We start from the raw sequence: 19,944 nt of genomic DNA, 5'->3' as shown, positions 1-19,944 counted from the left end.
GTTACAATTAACTTTCACGAACTGAAAACACATCTCCCAGACCAGACAACACCGTGGTAGCGACCTGTCAATCACAAGGTAGCCACTCCCTAAAGCATCTCCTGCTTTATGGACTATTTGACTCTAAATGGGACCATAATTTACTAAATGAACATCATGCTATATTGAAGTGGAGATTTCAAACTAGCAATTGAGACCATAAACTCATGTTTACAATGTTTACTGAGGTAATAAATCAAGTGAGAAACAGGCTCATTTTCTCACAGACTTCTATACAATCAGACTTCTTTTTGCAACTAGAGGAGTCGCCCCCTGCTGGCTATTAGAAAGAATGCAAGTTTTAGGCACTTCAGCATTGGCTTCACTTTTCACACCTGGAGGTTGCACACTGTTTACATTACTGGCATTGTGTCATAATTACGTATGCATTTTTACAGCCTCCATTAGCTTTATTCATTCATTAATTTAACGTATGTAATGCAATACAGTAAATATTAAGTCTGCATTAATGTTTTCCAACATGGTATTATTGTCGTGAGGTAGGGCTGGGTAATGTTTAAAATATTTTGAATTTGGTGCCAGTGAATCTGTAATACAATCCTATCACCAGACAGTTGATATTGGATGATTCTGCATCCAACACCGATCGCTACTGACGATGTCTTTTGACGTCCAATGCCAGAATGTTTAAATAATCTCTTCTTCATTATTACTGTGTGGCAACTACAGTACTACAGTGTTCTAACCCTTACTTTTCATATAGCAAAATATGCCAATGAATCAATAAAAAACACCAACCTACCTAAATAAAATATAGTCTCAAATTGGAAAAATGTTTCTGATTTAGATCAGGAAATATCTGATAAACAAGAATCTGACCAAGCACTCAATGCCAAGTTTTGATAATTAACTTGTTTTAATACTTAATGCAATGGATATGATTTAGTCAGTACTCAAATCATATTGAGCTTCAATAGCCAGCCCTAAAGGTAATTCAGTGCATACTTTGCAAATCAATCTGTCCTTGAACTACATTATCACGCAACAACGATGTTACAACTGACAAAAATGAATAGTAGATATGGTTGTACACTAGATATGATCAGTTACACAACTAAGGTACATTTCAGAACTCGGCTCACTGGTTCTATAATGAATAGAACATGAATAGTGTTCTTTGGCTTCCTGGAAAGGAAGAATAAATCCATTTAAAGCTGAGTACACATTATTTGTATACGAGGAGCTCAAACTTTCATAAAAAAAAAACTGGTATTATCCTTTAAAAAAAAAAGAATCTTTTAATACATGAATTATATGTCCTCCAGTGAGCCTCAAGCGGCCATAACCTATCTGACATAATGTGCTTTACCTTCATGTTCTTGCTAATGACCGTTGGATGTATCTCACACTAAGAACAAACACATTTCTGTGTGTGTTTGTGTTGTGTGTGTGTGTGTGAGCGTGACCTCGGCGCCCCTTCCCAGGGCCAGCTCGTTTTCGCTGCAGCAGCGTTGCACAACATCACAATCAATGATGTGGGACCTGTCTGATGCCTGCTCGTTAATCACTTACTAATTATAGCCCTCCGTGCGCTCTCTCTTTTCCCCCCTCGTTTTCTCTTTCCATTGCATTTGTTGCTTTATTTATCAGGACACGCTCCGTCGCCGGCAGAGTGGGAATCGGCAGGGAGGCCAGCGAGTCAGCACTTTACACTCCATGTCACTGTCGGGCGTAGGCACGACAGTTTTCTGGAAAGATGAAAGTTTGCCTTTGTGTGTGTGTGTGTGCGTGAGTGAGAGAGGGGGAACCGAGATTGTTGTTTGGACTTTTTTTAAAGTCATCCTGCCAATGTGACTCTCCCCTCTGAGAAAGCAGAGGGCTTCATCATGTTCTGGGTGAGCGGAGAGGTCGAGTACAATCTCTCTGTCAGCCCTGCTTTGTGCGGCCAGCTGAGGCCTCGTACCACCCTGCGTGCCACCCAGTGCCACCTCCACAGAGCGAGCGCGGGGGTAGGAGAAGATTGCATGCGCCGACAGAAAGCCTCTCGGCACCACCTCACGTCAGAAATTGAAATATGAGTTTGGTGGCTTGCTTTTCCCTCACAGTGCAGAGACATGCATGTATGTGTGCGCCGTTACACCGAGCGCAGACTGCAACAATCGCTGTACTCCTCGCATTACGAGTCATTTTTCATCCCGTATTGTTGTCATGTTGACGTAGGGGGTGCAATACCTACACAGTTGATCTCGGTCTATTGATTATAGGATTTGGAGAGTGGATTGGATACTAAATGGATTGGATACTATTCATCTTCTGTCTCCCAGGTGTTCCAACTAGAAGCATATTTGCCAACTATTTTCAGTGGAAAGTAGCTATACAGTCCGCTCCAACTGTTGTTAAATGTCGCTAGATAGTGTCTGAATTTGCATATTTATGATGTCATTACATATTGAATTAACATATATTACAAATTAAAGGTGCTAAATGTGAAATTGAGAGCATTTCTAAGTGCTGACAGAGATAACTGTATGACAGCAGTGCAGAGTGGCAGCTGTGGGCTACATGCAAACATGCACTGAAAGCACGCGCTTTCGCAATTTTCATACATGTCAACAAAGCACGGAAAAGCTCAGATTCCAACACACACAGAGGGAGAGTGACTTCATTCTCTGCTCAGGTAGCCATTACTCCTCTTTATCTTCACATAGCAAATAGTTCTTAAATGCTCTGGATAACATAAAGAGCACCTTTTAAAAATACTGAAATGAAGTGGAGCTAAACTCGATTGGCTCTAACTCTGTTCTCTAACCACGTTCACTATTTTAATTTAGCATATTAGCATTACTAACATTTACTTACAGTTGAGGATTATAAAAATGTCCGTTTTTCAGATATTTGCTCATAAAAAAAGTTGAAATCATTCACAATAAAACACAACCTGCTCCAAACAATAGACACAGGAGTTTTACTGCTATGACCTCACTCGGTCTGGTATGACCAGTAGCTCATGGTACCTAATATTAGCCAACTTTACATACAGTAGCTGCACAGAATCTGTTTGGACTTGAGGCCTTTTGTTTCCTTTCTAAAAATTATTAAAAATGTTTAATAAATCACAACTTTTTTTTGTATGCATGTGTTATTGAAAACATATACACGTTAAATACTCTGTAAATGAGATCAAATAAATGCATTTAGGCGGCGTTAACAGGCTCTCGTTTTTTTCCTCTCATCAGTAAAATAAACAGATTGTACTCTAGCCTTTCATATTAGATTCTATTCATGATTAGATTCAATATTATAAGTAGGCTACAATTATCAGAACAATAGAAAATTCAGGCTCTCATGTGGCTCAAAGGTGTACTGCAAATATAAATGTTAAATAAAAGCCTATGGAAGAAATTTTGAAAATGTATTTGGCGACCCTGTGGGTCTCTACCCAGTCTTTGGGAACGACTGGTTTAATACACACAAATCTTGGTAAAATGTGTACAGTCCGCACGAGAGATTGGACTATGAGATGAAATCAAGCTCAGTTTATCATGTTGTCTGATCTTTACTACCAGTACATAAATGCCTCCACACTGAAACATTCCCATGCTTGTTCTCTTTCTCAAACTTTAAACACCCTCCAAAAACTCTTTTGTAGTTTAAAATCCTCTAGAATCTGTCAGCCCCAGACAGAACTAATCGCACTTAATCACAGTCGCAGCTTGAAGGTCTCTGGCCGCGGTGATGTCATCATCGGGGGTAGCGGAGGTGGCGTGGGAGAGTAGCGAGATCCTCGGTCTCACTTCTCCCTCTCTGCAGCCTTGTATCCGATCCGTCTCATCAATCACCCCTTTCGCCTGATTTCGTCAACACCAGGATTGACTCTGGAGAACGCTCTGGGCCTGAGATGTAGTCTTCGGGGTCCTGGTGCGGTGTCATGTGTGTCTCTCTCTGTGTGTGTGTGTGTTTGTGAAAACAGTCCAAAGCCTGGCTTCAGGGCAGTGAGGGGAGGAAGTGAGGAGGATGGCTGGGAGGGATGAAGGGATGAGAGGATGGGGGAGGAGCGTGGAGGCTGAATAGGAGGCCAAAGGGGAGATGAGGTTTTAGGATCGGGGATCAGTCTTTGAGTGTATCAGTCTGCCTGATTGTCTGTCTGTCTGTCTGTCTGTCTGACGCTGCAAAGCTCTCCCTTTCCAAGCCTGAAAGCTCCTCTGCTTACTCCCTACTGTGTCTTCTCAAGACGCCGGTGCTGACGCTCACTGTGACACCCTAAGTGTTTTTTCTTTTTTCATTTTCTCCTGTGCCCAAAGTATGTTACATATTCTGTAGCAATCTATCTACTTTTTTTCTTTTTTGCATGGTTTCATACATGTCAAGCTGTTTATTTTCTTATGCATGCCACGCCCTGGTCATATTTTGATATCCAGGAATTCTTAAGAGAGTCATTTAAGTTTGGATTCACATCACTGCTACCACTCAGGTAGATTTACCACCTTGAATTTAAGGTGATCCCTAAAGTAGTAAAAAAAACATGTTTACAGTTTTTCCTTGAAGGTGCAGTGTGTAGAATCTGGAGGTATCTAGCGGTGAGGTTGCAGATTGCAACCAACTGAGTCTTCTCCTGTGTGCCAAGAGCGTAGGAAAACTATGGTGGTAGGTTTGGTTTGTTTTCAGGTGATTATACACTAAAGAAAACCTAGTTATTAATATTATATTCCATTCCTGCCAATACATCCCCCTAAATGCTACACACTGGTCCTTTAAAGCTGCACTCATTAATATTTTACATAAAGGATTAAATGACTACGTGTAAAGTGAAAGGGGGGCGCTTGTAGTGGCAAACCCACCGAGAATTATCAATCGACTCTGCAGTTTCCCTCGGCTGCGGGGTTTTACAGCGTCTGTCAGCTCATTGGTTTGGTTTTCTGGCTCGCAACTTTACTGTTTTGATTCACTCTCTCAGCTCCCATCAGTTTGTTTTCAGCCTCAGCAGGCAGCTGTTTTCAGTAAAGAAAAAGCTCAAAAAAGCCACCGTACGCTACCTGCCCCAGCACCAATTGGCTGACAAATTTAGCGACTAGCCAACATAGCGGAGCATTTAGCTGCTAAAGAGCTGGATGTTTTCCTCAGGAGTTTGGTGAGGCGCTAAAACTGAGCTCAAAGGAGAGTGAATATTGGACTCACATTTATCAGGTGAACACAGACATGACTTCAAATGAATGTCGCTCCATGTATAAATAAGGAACCGCTTGCTGACACGTTCACCATATCAACATTATTATAAGGCGATATGTAAATGTCGCGGTTACAGCACTTCCCCCTAGTAGCCAGGAAATCAAATAGTGCAGGTTTAATGTGGTATTTTGGAGGGTTATTTGATAATCTTTATCAATTCTCTAGTGGTAAAAAATTGTTAAATTCAGCACCAAATCTGTGTAACAAATGGTATCAACCCAAAACTTGCTGCAACAACTTATGAGTGTTGGGAATGACCATTCTATCATAGTGTTCTAAACCGTTATATACTTTCACAATATATATTGATTAATTGATTCATGTTTATTTCTGATTTATGACTAGAACAACTTGACACACAGTTGCATCTCAAATGAATCCTCAGGTTCCCAGCTTTCAGATGATGTACACCACTCATATGTGACATCTACTGTTGACCTGCTATCTCCCCTTAAAGACCCCCTGTACTCCCCCCTAAAAAAGACAAAATCAGGTCTATGTGGGCCTCTTCTAACCTTAAACCTGATACCAAAAGTCTTGGTTTTTGACCTCAGAAAATCATGAAACAATAAAAAATAAATAAGACAGTACCAGACTGGCCTTGCATTGACAAACACCCTTGATATTTAATTATTAGAGCTAAATTATTTGATCTAATATGTTGAAAAAACACTATTGACCCAGGTTGGAAATGACACATTTATGTCTCATTTTATAATAATAATATAATAATAATAAACTTTAATTGTCTTAACAAAGTTACAAAGTGATTTCCAGACATTAACAGCAGATAAAAAAACAGAAACAACAACAATAGATCAAAATACAAACAACAGAGGGATCATAAAAACAAAAAAATACCAAAATGGTGAGATTTTAATGGTCAGCATTCAGAGACCTGAAGGTCTTTCAGCTGACTAACTTTATAAATACTTGATTTGGACTAACATGACTCTGCCTGGAAGCATCATCTTTAAAATCCTTAAGTAACCCCACTTGGTGAAACACTTGAGCAAGGAGATTATTTTCTCAAAGGTGCAGTTCTCTGCTCCAACCAGTTGGTGTCCTCATGCCTCCATTGTAAATGCACTGCTCCGGAGACGCCAGAAACCTTAACTCCATGCTGGTGGTAAAAACTCTTTCCACCCTCTTTACCCTCCTCCCTTGCTTTCTCCACACGCTGCCTCCATTATTGTAGGCTTTAGCTCAATTGCAATGCCTTAATTGTTTCCTGAAGTTCACCAGGTTGTTTTTTGAAAAAGAAAGCAGACATAGTTAGATAGGCAGTTCGGCAAAAAAAAAGTGACGCTGCCCCTGCTAAATGATCCACGTTGACGGATGTTGGGTAGGGTTGAGAATGAGAGGTATAGTGATATGGGAAGAGTGAGAGGACGTGGGAGTGAGGGAGTTGAGAGTGGGAGGGAGGTCAGAGTGAGGGGGGGAAATGAGAGTGGAGGAGATCTTTGGCAGAGGGAGGCCAGTCAGGTGTGTCTGTTATTGGAGAAAGAGAGATAGTTAGGCCTCATTGCTTCCTTGGCAGTCCGTCCTCTGAGATTAGTCTATAAACATTAGGTGTGTGTGTGTGTGGGCGGCTGCAATGTCTGAATCCACCGTCTTAACGCTGACCGCTTCTTTTCATCATCTCTCTCCGCTGACTCCGCCGTCGGGAGTATTTACAGATGCACAACTCGCAATTAAACAAACTCTCTCCTCCGTGACCCCAAAAGTAGAATTAAAACAATTAATTACCGTTAACCCATACTGGGGTATAATTATCAGCTACCAAGCTAAAGCACACACTTACTTTCTCCTTTCCTTTCTCCTCACCTTCCTTTAACTTCTATCTAAATTTAGAGAGAGAGAGAGGAAGAGGGGAGATATTGGTGTGAAACTCCTGGGGAGAGAGAACGCACGAGGCTGGCTGTCGGTAATTAGGTTGAGCCACTTTCTTGCCATTGTTAACATCCTGTTTTAATATGAGAAGGACCCCTCCCTGACCCTCTTAGGCATCTTCATTTCGACATGATGTCTCTCTTCACCTCTAGCTTGCGTCTCTTTCGCTTTCTGATTATGGAATCCCACTGTTGCCTCTTCTGTTTTTATCCTTTTCTCTATTGTATCTCTTCACTCTCCTTGGCCTTTCACACAAACCTAATTTCTCTTTTTTTTCAAATTTCACGCTCTCCCTCCATCCATCCGTCCATCCATCTCTCCATCCGCCCCCGCTCTCTAACTAACTGACTGCGCCGGCTGTTATATTTTTGGCTGTACGGTCTCTAGAAATAGGCTTTTGTGGCTGGCAAGGTCACCGGCTTAATTAAGAATGGCGAAAGGGAGTCAGAAGTTCACTTCCTTCATCTTTTTTTCCTCCGCTTATACTCCACGTCTTCGCAGGATACGACGGCGGCAGCGCAGCACAGCAAACGCACAGCGTTGTGCACGGCAATCAGCACACAAGCCATTACATTGTGCACAGAGAAAATATTCAGGTCAAGCCGGTTGAAGAGCGACAGAGAGAGAGAGAAAAAAAAAGTGACGTCTGCTTTTTTGTTTTTTTCATACTTTGCAATGATAATGACATTATCGACATGAATAATGCAATGTTTGCAACGACCCCCTTTTCTTTTTCCTTTTTTATAAGCCAGTGATTTTCACGCCACTAAAGCAGAAGCATAATGTATTGTCCCCGCGGTTCACTCTGTTGCAAGAACATTACTGTCTGACATGTTCTGAGCTTTTTCCAACTACTTTAAGGGCATTTCTCTGTTACACTCGTCGCGTCGCCGTTTGAATACTGATTTGACGGCGCTGCCGTTCTGTCCTCGCTTCTTTAGAAGGGATGATATTGACGTTCGATTTTTTTTTTTTCTCCTTTTCATATTGACAATGACCCAGTACTTTTAATTGCCGTTGTCAAGGGAGGCTGTAAAGAGGGTCACGAAGCCTCCAGTGCATCATCCTCCTTATTTAGATGCCTCCACTAGAGCTGCTGGGGGAAAACATGGGGGTAATGAAACAATACACACACACACACACACACACACACACACACACACACACACACACACAGCCCAATCCCCGCTTTTCCCCGACAAGCACTTCCTGTGCTTCGCCCAAATCCCCACTACACTACAGCGTGCCTGTCTCTTTTTAAATATTTGTGAAGTTTGTTTTCAGCTTGTAGATTTGTTTTATGATGTCTCCTAACACCCAAATGACGGCGCCCTCTGTGTGTTATTCTTGTGTTTGGGCTTCTTTAATGCAAGGTAATTCACTTTTTTTGGTCGCACATATTTGAAATCTATAATTTGAGTTATTTGTGTGGCTGTCAAAGATCACATCGATGCAAATTAGACCTAGGATGATACGACTATCTCCCGATTCAATACTATCAAGATACTTGGGTGTCGATTCGATATGCATTGCGATTTTTTTAAGTATTGCTATTCTACAAGAATTGCGATCACGATTTATTTAGTTAACTTTTTTAACACTAGACCATGGGGAAAAAGTTAAATCATACACTTCTAGGGACTTTTATTTTGAAAAAATATCTGAATTAATGCATTTAGAATGTTTGATTTTCAGCATGTATGTAGTCCGAGATGTCCTGAAGTCAAATATATCGGGCATTGTCAGGCATTATACATTTTTTTCCCAGCAACCCAAAAATCAAAGAATGAAGACAATTCCCTCACAATTTAGTAGTATTTTCTTTTTAATTTATAAGGGACATGTAATGTGTTATACTTCTAGTGAATATAATCCATCAATCTTATTTCCATATATGTATTTTGTATATACAGTTCCCTTTGTTAACACCTTATTTTGAAAACCGGATGTAGTCACACGTGCATACTTCTGCCAACTTCGCCAAGTTCGTCGCTAACTCTTATCGTCAGCTCCGGTCTCTTTACACATCCATGGTCAGCTCCATCGGGGCCGTTTGAATGTATTTAACATAAATGTCAGCAAATGGGTGCTCTACAGTTGATTCTGGCATTTAAATATCTATTTCAAAATCATAAAAAAAAAAATTGAGATATATAGTTGAATCGATTTTTTTTTTCTCCCCCACCCCTAATGCAAATGTGCCATGGCTTGCTTAACAGTATGCAACCTATATGAAAACATATACTATGAGGTACCTGTTTGCATTCCTGCAGCAGCTTTTTTGATTGAAATGCTTCTTATCCAAAGAACTCCGTGCCATTTATCAAAGTTATTGCTTGAAAGGGAACAGGGAAGCCAGTTCTGCAAATGAATTTGACGCTGTTATTGATGGGTAATGGCTCTAGTTTGATGAGGATGTCTGTCGGTGGCGTTTCAAATTGAACGCCGACCGTAATACAACTCCGAATTACACATCTATTGATGCAAACAATGCACTCGAATGCGGTAATTGTGGGTCTACAGATGCAGATAATAGGAATAAACAACCATTCAATAACATTATTAGTATGCATGAAGCTGCAAGTGTGTCTGCTGCTTTGTGTTTATCTTTATACCTATTATCAGCGCTCTTATCTGTCTGTTTATGTGTCTCCTCTGTTTTAGGAGATGTACTCGAAAGGTATGATCCTGGCCAGCGCTCTCAGACAGGTGCGAGGACTGGGTGACAACAAGTTCGAGGTGGTCACCACCCTTCGGACCTTCGTATTCCGGGCCGAAAAAGAAGGTACAACAAGTGCAGTCCTCTATCAGCTCCTCTTTCTGTTTTGGTCAGTCTGCCTCTGTCGCTCTAACAGTCTGATTCCCTGTCTAGCTTTGTTTTCCTCTCTCTTTCTTTCCCTCCCCCTCCCTTTTTATGTTTGCTTCTCTCGTCTCTAATTCTCGCCTCAATCTCTCTAAATGTGGTAATCTTCTGCGTCACCTCTTTCTCTCTTTTTGTCTCTCTTTCTCCGCATGTAGTTGTTTCTCTTCCATTTCTCCCTCGCAGGGCATTGTCGGAGTGATTAGAGGTTTTATTGGTACCCATATGTCAAGAAATAGTTCCACATTTTTGGGAAATTTGCCTTCTTTCAGAGCGTGGTATGAGAAGATCAGTGCAGAGTTGGGGTGTTTAGCTTAGCTTAGCATGAAAATTGGAGGTAAGCTGAAACAGCTTGCCTGGCTCTGACCGAATAGAAAAAAATACAGCTTCCACAATCTGGAAAGATCACTAATTACATGTTGTATTTTTAAAGTTTGTGGTTTTAGGGGGAGTTACATGCAAACAATATTAGCTAACGAACAACAGGGACCGAAGTGCACCGAAGAATTTTGGTACCGTTGTGCCTGTTCAGACACCAAAACCAAACCTGTGTTCATTGACTATCTGGGAGACCCGCGCTATGTGTTGCATCTGTTCATGTACTCATTGAGAAAAACAGCACACATTGTGTATATAAGACAGTAGGGATGCACCGATACCACTTTTTTTCAGACCGAGTACAAGTACTTACATTTACCGATACTGACTACCGATACGAGTACTTCTCAGTGCCAAAAGACCCTCGTTAACAGTCAGCTGGAGGGTGTGAGCGACACACGACAGGCTGGGGAGTCCCGCATACAAGGTGGTGCGCCGCGACCATGCTCTAGGTTGGCTTGGAAAGGCTCGGGGAGAAGGTGGCTCGCGGCCGCAGCTTTACAGCGCTCCCTGCCCGGACCTCGCCGCACCGTGACGGGGCTCCCTGCTCCCGGTGCGACTGTCAACCGGGGCGGACTGTCCTCAGTGGGCCCCAACCGCGTTGTGCCGCGGCCCACGTAAAAAGGCGCAAGGGGTCTGTGGCGATGTCGGCAACCCACCCGACCCGTCTTGAAACACGGACCAAGGAGTTGGTATGCTGTGAAGTGGTATCGGTGGCGTTGTATCGAAACCGTTTTGCGAGTACGAGTAAGAGTACATGAGCACAGTATCGGACCCGATACCCGATACTGGTATCGGTGCATCCCTATAAGACAGCTTCAGTTAGTTAGCCTGTTTTTTTTTTTCTTTGGAGAGAGCAGGCTAGTTATTTCCCCCTGCTTCCAGTCTTTATGCTAAGCTAGTCTTAAACCGGTCCGGACTCCACCTCCTTACTTAACGCACTCATTTCTTTTCACTCTCAGAAAGAAAGCAAATAAGCATATTTCTCGAAACGTCAAACTATTTCTTTAAAGTATTATTTTCCGAATAGTTTCTTGTAAATGCTGTATGAATATTATGCTATGTAAAACGGGTGTATACATTGGAGCCTAGGGAGATCTCGGTGGCAGTAATGACCCTGTCTGATCCTATGTTATTAAAGGGACAGGCTGCATAAAAAATTAACAAATTCTCAAATATCCCGGGAACCGTCCTTTAATAGTCTCTTACTCTCTTCATCCCTCTGTCAGACGAGACGGAGTTAAGAGTCGTCTCTGCTTATCGTCTTTTCAGCTGGAAGCTTTGTCTGCGTCGGCCGTAATGAGAGGGGAAAGAGACCCTTTCCGCTCCTTACCTCCTGCTTGATGGCGGTCTCATTAGGCTGCTCGGGTCAAACTGCTCTTTCGCTAATCGAGGGTTCGTCTCTGGGGGTCAGATGTTGGCCGCCCTTTGAGTCATGCGGATGAGTGGGATCGAAGAAAGTTGAGTTTTGCACGGTTATGAACCTTTGACGTTGATGTTATTTGAGAACATGGTGGAACTGAAACATCTTTGAGATCATTGAGACCTCAATGCAAGTTATTGACATATTGACATCTGTTGAGCAAGAAATAGAATCATCAATATTTGACATATACTCGTCATTGGTATTGAGCATCTGCTTATTGCTCTTGATAAGTTCAACTGGTCGTTGCTCAGTTAGAAATAATTGTGATGCTGAAGCTGTTCAAGTAGATTCTAATGCATCAGGCCTGTTTTAGGAGAAAGTGACTCATCAGTCAGGGGAAAAATGTCTGTACTAGGGATGTCACAGTCCCAGAAATTTAGTATTCAACGCCAATACCAGTGGAATTCTACGATTCTCGATACCATTTTTATACCATAGTAAAAACAAAAGTACTTCAACATCCACGTTTGCATACTGTTTTTTGTTGGGAAGTTAAACTGGTCATAATTCGCTCTCTATAATCTGTTTTACATCTCCTTCAAACAACTGCATTTACCCAAATTTAAATGCAAGTCCATTTACCATTTACCTTTTCATACAATTTTGTATCGCCTCTGGTTTATAAAAAAAAAAAAAGCAATATGCCCTTTAACTGTTTTTTCATCTATTTTTGACCACACTGTAGCACCAGCGATTCCTCCTCCTCACCCTGTCGATTCTGTGCACCATCATATCGATATCTGCCAGCCTTTTTTGTCCATTTATGAGTCGCGGGATCCTCGGCGGCGTCATTTATCACGCTGTCAGCCAGCTGATCGTCATACGTCACACTCAGCCGTCCTGACAAGCGCCGGGAGGACGAGAGAGGGCTGTCTGATTTGAAGGTGGCCTCTGACCGCCCGGGATCAGCGGGAAGCCTCTCGCAGAGGTGGCTGCTGCCGTCAGAAGAAAGGGTTGGGAGGAGAGATGGAGAGAGAGAGAGATAGAGAGAGAGCGAGAGAGAGAGGAGGAGGATAAAACTTGGCCTCATCACCTCATGCATCTTTAAACAGGCCCACTCGCCTTGTGGCGGAGAGTCATCAATCTTTGGGGAAACACATGAGAAAGAGGGAGACATGAGGAGACAGAGGGAGAGAGAAGGAGTATGTTAGTGAAGTGGAGGTATGGAGCTGCTGGGCTGATGCAGTATAGGAGGAGAGAAAAATGGTGGAGTGATGGTCAGAGGGAGTGCGCGAGAGCGTGAAGGCATCCAGGAGGGACATTAGAAGAAGGGGATGGGGGGGTGAAACAAGGGGAAGGAGGCGATTAAATGAGGGAATAACAGGAACGGATGGAGCGAGAGAGGCAGACACGCAATCTCGGTGCGAAGAAGCAACAGAGAGGTAAAGGCAGAGACGGCAGGGAGGGGATGAAAAGGGCAGAGTGAAGATGGAGAGAGGGAAAAAGGAGGAGGGAGAAGTGAGTGAATAATTGAAGGCCACCGGAGAGAGTGTGCACACAGCTGTCGGCTGATTCTCCACTTGGTCCGCAGGTGGCCTCTTCCCTCAGGTACTGTCAGCTTGAGATATAGGAGAGATGGAAGGAGGAAGGAAGGGAGGCAGGCAGGGGGAGAGAAGGAGAGAAGAAAAGAGGTGGTGGGGGGAGAGGAGGGAGTGATGCAGTGGCAGCAATGTGGGGGAGAAGAAAGCGAGGAGGGAAAGGAGAGTTTGGCAGGAAGAGACACGGCGGAGAGTGATGGAAAACGGTCGGGACAAGAAGGGAGTGCTGGAGAGCGGGATGCAGACAAATGCGCTACAAGAAAGAAGATGGGATTTATGGTGTAAAGAAACGTTGATGATTTGTATTCTGATGCTTTAGCAATTGCCTTTCCACAAAAGCCTGCTCCCGAACACATGTTAGTTTTGTTTGAGATGACAGGATAGAAGGTAAGGGAGAGATGTAGAGAATGAGTAGGGATGATAACAACAGGCCACAGAGAGGATGATGGCAGAAATATAAAGTCAGGAGGACACAGAGTGGGAGGAAAGTTGTGTTAACCGTAGTACATATTTCACTTCATATATCATTTCACATTTTACTACCCAGTGGCAGATTTTAAACATTTAACAACATAACCAGCTTCTTAGCTGATGTTGAGCATATATTACCAGGCGATGAGACGGTGGAGCCGAGGTCCATACAGAATATATAACGATAACGATCGTCGACCGATCGATTGAAGCACCCGTGACCTGATCAAAATGCGGCAATAAACTTCAGCAAAGCCAACATAAAATGAAATCAAATAAAATCAAGACATTTTTACAACACAAAACATTAAAATTGGATGGATGCATCGCTTCGAAATGCTGCGCCAAAGCTCAGTGACTCAGTGAAGTGACGGAGTAAAAGGAAGAGCGTCATTTTGCTTTTTTTTTTTTCTTAAAGAGGACCTATTATGCATATTTTCAGGTTCATACTTGTATTTTGGGTTTCTCCCCCCCGAAAAGCTCAGTCTGCTCTGATTGGTCAGCTGCCCCACTCTGTTGTGATTGGTCAACCGAACTCTTCGGACTCCGCTCCAGCTCCGCTCTAACTAGCTTTATTTTAGAGTGTGCCAACCTAGCCGCCAGGAAGGTATTATTATGAAAATGTGTTACTTGGTGACATCACCACGTTACGGAAGAAAAGGCGGGACTTCAAGAAAGGCGTTTGAGGCAGTTCAGGAGCAGTGTTTCTGTGGGGGAGAGTAACTTAGGGCTTTGTAACTTTGCATAAACTTTTACATGCACAAAAAACTATATACCGTAACTCACTAAAGAAAAGGGAAAAATCATAATAGGTACTCTTTAAAAATGAATTGGTTGGTAACTGATTAATGGGTGTTGGGCTATCGAAAGAAAATTAAAAAATCCATCCCTAATCTTGACTAATAATGCTGGATTTTGGAGGCCTCAAAACACATAGCATGCCCATTTCTGATAAGGTTCCCATAAATTTGATTAATTATGAACTAATATGACAGTGAATTTAGATTCCCCTCAAAGATAAAGCATTTTGGGGATTTGTGTACTGCAATTTCCTGTCACTTATTAACTGACGTATGTGCAGATACCAGTATATCTGTGGTAAGCTCAAATTGGCTGATAATATCGTCCATGTGGATGTATTGGCAGGGCTCAAGTATGATTCATCCAGTTCTATAAAGTATAGTAATATTATGACATCCAATGGTCATATAAATGTTTGATTCTGTGCTGTGCATGTACAGTATGATGGGGGGGAGGAGAGGATTGAATTGATGGAAAACAAAGCAAATCTCAATCCCTCTGCTTTGGCTTTTTTCTTCTTTTTTTTTTTCATTCCTGTTGATGGAGACTGCGTGGGAGGCTTCTAAGATCTTTGTTGAGCGCTAAGTGGACCTGGCTCTCATCTCATCCACTCTCAATGAGGATTATCTGTCTCTCTCCTCGCCTCTCTCTCCATGTAAAGTGGAATAGTCTTTCAAATCCACGGCTATACATACACATCCCCTTAACAAGCGATGAAGCTAGATGTGGCTGGTTGGGTTGCTAGTGCACTCTTTTTTAATATGCATGCAGACAGAGGTGAGGGCATGTTTGCACGCTGAGTGAAAATAATTTTGGCAAGCGCGCTCGGAGGTTCATGTGCGAGACCGTGTGCACAAACAAACTACAACATACACTCCAGTCATATGCGAGACACATTCGGTGCGCACAAGTGCAAGATGCGCACGTGCTAACACGCAGGCGTGCCACCCGTCTCCTCGCTTTCTCTCGAGTTTCTCTCAATCCTCCCACTTCCTTCCCTCGCTCCAGCCCTCCCTCCAACCTCAGATTGACAGCCTGCGCTCAAAGAAGAGGAGAGCGGAGTGAGAGAGAGAGAGAGAGAGGAAGGCCTTGAATAAATGAACAGGCAAATAAGTGAGTGCAGGACAGGTAATGGAACTCAGAAAGCAAGGGTGGGAACGGAACACTAAAGCCCAGTGATGTAAAGAGCGGTCAATAATTGAGTAGGCCATTCATTATTGATGCTGACTCTTTGTAAATTCATAAGAATCTGGGGGCGGGGGGGTAGCCAGACCAGAGGTGAGTTTGGGACCAGGAGGCGGATACAGTATTTGGGAGCTCAGGAGGGGTAGTGTGTGTAAGAGTCGGATACTCGGAGAGGAGAAAACTTTTTTTCCCTTCAGATGTTAGCCGGATATGTGTGTGTGCGGAGGGCACACGTGTGCAGAGGTCACACAGTCAAGAAGCTAATTAAGGTCAATTTAGGACAATGCGAGGTTGAGAGTGGTCACAACATGATTGACAAGTCCTTGAGACGGCCCCCCCCCCTTTCCTCTGTCACTCAGCGGGAGGAGAGCGCTTTAAGGACACACCAGTAGGTCACTCTGAGGGTAACGCAAGCTCACAGTCGGCTCTGTCGCACCAGAAGGGAAGAACAAAAAGCAGAGCTTCTCTTAAAATAATGGGGGCAACACACATGCACAATGATAAAAGGGATTTTAATATTTTATATATAGAGAGGCAAAGTCCTGCCCTTTCCAGTGGACCACCATGGGGACCTTATTTCGGGAAAAAATATAACCTATAATATTGTTTTTAACCCGTTTGAATTGCACCATGAATCATACATATGATGTTTGTCAATTTAAAACACAATTTTGCAAGTCAAGAAAGTCGCAGTTTGTCGTAGTAGAATTTAGTTTTTTGTGAAACCACTCATAGTCCATGAGTCAGGGGGTTGGTCGTGCCACTTTGGAGGGACCTAGTCTCATAGTGATTTTTTTAAAAGTCTATGTCCCTAGTGTTGGGAAATGCATGATAGCATTGCAGCAATGGTAGCTTTCTATGTGCTATCACTCCTTTTTTCATCCTTCCATCATTACATTTTTTCCATCTTTCTTCGCCATTTTACACATAGATCCACTATAAAAGAGGGTAACCAACACACAATATCATCATCAAGTTATATATCGTTGTAAAGCTTAGACTATAATCTATCCATCGGTCACATTGTCATGACACTGAAGTCAAGAGAATTTGACCTTTGACCTCTAATGCTGCAATTGGGCAATTTCTGAATGCCACTCCAAATGCCCTTATAACTAACTCCATATTGATCTGATGTGCCCATGGATAGTTCCAACATAAAGAGCACAAAAAGAGCTTTAAAATGATATATTATATGACTAACAACAATAACAACATTTCTTATGAGAATAAACATTTCTTTTGTATTAATAAACTTAATACAAAAACTCAAAAGACTTTCCTAAGAAATTAATTCTCTATCCATTATGTTATGTTTTCCCACTCTTACCTCATTGTCAACATAAAGTGAACTACATCTCTCGTCTCGCACAATAAAAAGGATACAAGGAATGGAGCATTGCTGGAAGCAAGGGAAGGATGACGTATTAAGTTATTTAGGCAGTCCAAGACAGACACAGGTGATCAGTCATCATTGAAGGAAGTGTGCAAAATATGACTTGTATAGGCTATAAGCTAAATATGTGTACATTTATCTTCATTTAGATAATGAGATGTCCAATGAATCTCTTTTTCACCGGTCCAGTATTATGGAGTTTTTGCGTTGGATCACTGTTAACTCCGAGGTGCTCTGAGCGAGACACTGAGTCTCTACCAGCTCCAGGCCTTTTTTTTGTTCAATAGATGAGCTGTGGGAAGAAAGTGAAAAGACACATTTTTTTCCGATGTGGCGATCAATAAAGACAATAAAAACAATTATTCTCTCTATTCTTAAATTGGCATGCGTCAACAGTATAATTTGTTAACCTCCTACAAACATTTCCTCATGCTTCCTTAGCCTACATAGCTACAGTAATAGTTCAATTGATTTTTGGGGACATGATTTGTGTCAGTGTTTTTTTTCATCTTTTGGCAAAGAATTGGCCCATAATAAGTAAAGTAATGGATGATCAAATGAAACAGAAGTGATTACACCAAGTAAGGGCTTCTCTTCTTCACGACGGAGTGTTTACATGAAAAAAACGTGGATTTTCTCTGAGACTAAAGTGGCAAATTTACGAGAAAAAACTTACAAATTTGCGAGATTATGAAGTCGTAAATTTACAAGAAAAAAACTTCATCCCACCGCATATGCCACCGTTAAAAACTGCGGTAATGTGAGCCACCGAGTGCAAAATATATGATATTGTAGTGGACTCTCCATCCATCCATCCATTCTCATCCTTATATGTATGTTACCACTACTTAAGGAGCAACGAAATTCGGCGGCTGGCGTTACCACGGTTTTGCACACCACTATTTTTTCCGTAAATATATGACTTTTCAATCTCGCAATTTTGTGTTTTGTTTTTTTTTCTCGCCAATATACGACTTTAATCTTGGAAATTCTGAGTTTTTTCTCGGAATATTACCCCCCGGCTCTGTAATTTAATTTTTTTCCTACATTGGCCCTAGTATGCCGTCGTACTTCTGTTCCTGAACTTTTTTAATAAAATACAAGAGAACCATTTGGAAATACAGACATCAAATCCTCTGTTTGGATAACCCTCATGAAATCCTCCATCCTGTTTGCTCAAATTCACGGGCATCCAAAAATACATTTCCTGAAAAAGGGGGGGATGTGATGCCCCTGTGTGACCACACAAGAGCTCACTGTTGTTCTGAGAGCATTGCTTTGTCACTTCCCATTTCAGAAAAGTGTCTGTCATTCTGTCAGTATTGTTTTTTTGTTTTTGGATGATGAGTCGAGAGCCGTTTACTTTTTAAAAACTTCAGAAAAAAGTTGTTGCCTTTTTTCAAATTTGCAGGTCCATCCATCCCAACTGCAATTTCCATATCAGATTTTTTTGATTTCCTTTTCTTCTTATTTTTCAGTTACCACAGTGGTTGCTGCTTGCTTTGGACCTGTGATGTGCGAGCATGTGTGCTCGTGTGTTTACAATCCTTTGGTATCTCTTGTGTCTCCACTTTGCCAGCTTTGATAGCACAATGTCTCGGGCGGTAAGGGAATGGGGCTTTACAGCGCCGGCTTCATGTCTTCTTTTATGTCCGTTTGAAAAGTTGCAGAGGAAAGATGTCTGAGAGGCCTTTTGAGTGTACATCGTTTGAATGTAAACCCTGGATGGAACATGACGCATCGCGCCAACACTTGAGCCATTTAGCTGCGAGGTAATCCGGGGGTGATTTACAATAAGTTAGAGATTCAGAGTTGTGTTCAAGGACAAATCGTTTTTGAAGACACCGAACATGTGAAGCGGCAGCTATAGAGCCTTCCCCACGAACAGATTCTCCAATCATATCTTAGCAACTGTAACTAGGCACCTGCAGGCTTGTCGAGCTTTGGATTTCTGCATATGCATAGGGCTAGCAACACTGTATATAAACAGTTTGGATGGTGGTGTCTGTTTTTCAGCCTTTCCAAAACCAAAAAGCAAAAGTGTTAGAAATGGATTAAACAGCGTGTTATTCTGCTCTGATATAAGCTGTTAATGCTAGAATGTCCGTCTAACTAGCTTGCTACTTACAGTAGTTGTTACTTTCAAGGCAAAGAGTTAGCTTTATCATTAAACGACCAAAAGTAGTTTGTGGGATTGCAGGTTATTTAAAAAAAGCCATATTCACAATAAGGCTTTGGCAATATTAGTTGATTTAATCGACAGATCTGTGAAACTGAGTTTTTTTCACAAAGAATCACACAATGGCACCACTTTAAATCTTGTGTTTACCAGAGATGTGCTCAGAAGTGTCTTGGAAATAAGTCATTCAGCATGAAAAAAGCCTAAAAAACGACCAATCAACTAAAGAAATCTTAGTCAACTAAGACCACAATGACCGATTCGTTGATTAATCGACTAAGAGGGGGGGCAGCCCTAAATCAGAACTAGCCCATCTTGGGTAATGTTAGCAGCTCTGTCCTGCACTTTATTGGATTTGAGGTTTACACTCCAGCAACTGCAGCCAGTTCACTACCCTTGACACAAAGGTTAGTTTTCCTGGCCGCGGCCGAACTGCCGAAATTGGCACCAACGTCCAATTGGACTCGAGGATGTTTCCGGGTCGTCCGTCCGTCCGTTCATCGCTCTCATGGATGCGCGTTGAAGGAATTTCTTCAAATTTGGCACACTTGGTCTCAAGGATGAACAGATATTGGTGGTCAAAGGTCACTG

At 42.2% G+C, this 19,944-nt stretch overlaps 1 protein-coding gene across 2 annotated transcripts in view; it reads left to right on the top strand.

The window, feature by feature from the left end:
• The window catches only part of zmp:0000000660 (arf-GAP with Rho-GAP domain, ANK repeat and PH domain-containing protein 2), a 140,685-nt gene that overhangs the window by 17,945 nt on the left and 102,796 nt on the right, over nucleotides 1-19,944 (top strand). For both annotated transcript variants that reach the window (XM_037758753.1, XM_037758752.1), the window contains exon 8: nucleotides 9,784-9,904. In XM_037758753.1, the coding sequence (XP_037614681.1) occupies nucleotides 9,784-9,904 (121 nt within the window). The remainder of the gene's footprint in view (nucleotides 1-9,783; nucleotides 9,905-19,944) is intronic.

This window comes from Sebastes umbrosus, chromosome 22 (genome assembly GCF_015220745.1).
Source record: "Sebastes umbrosus isolate fSebUmb1 chromosome 22, fSebUmb1.pri, whole genome shotgun sequence".
Lineage (NCBI taxonomy): Eukaryota > Metazoa > Chordata > Actinopteri > Perciformes > Sebastidae > Sebastes > Sebastes umbrosus.
This window is presented reverse-complemented; position numbering and strand designations above follow the sequence as displayed.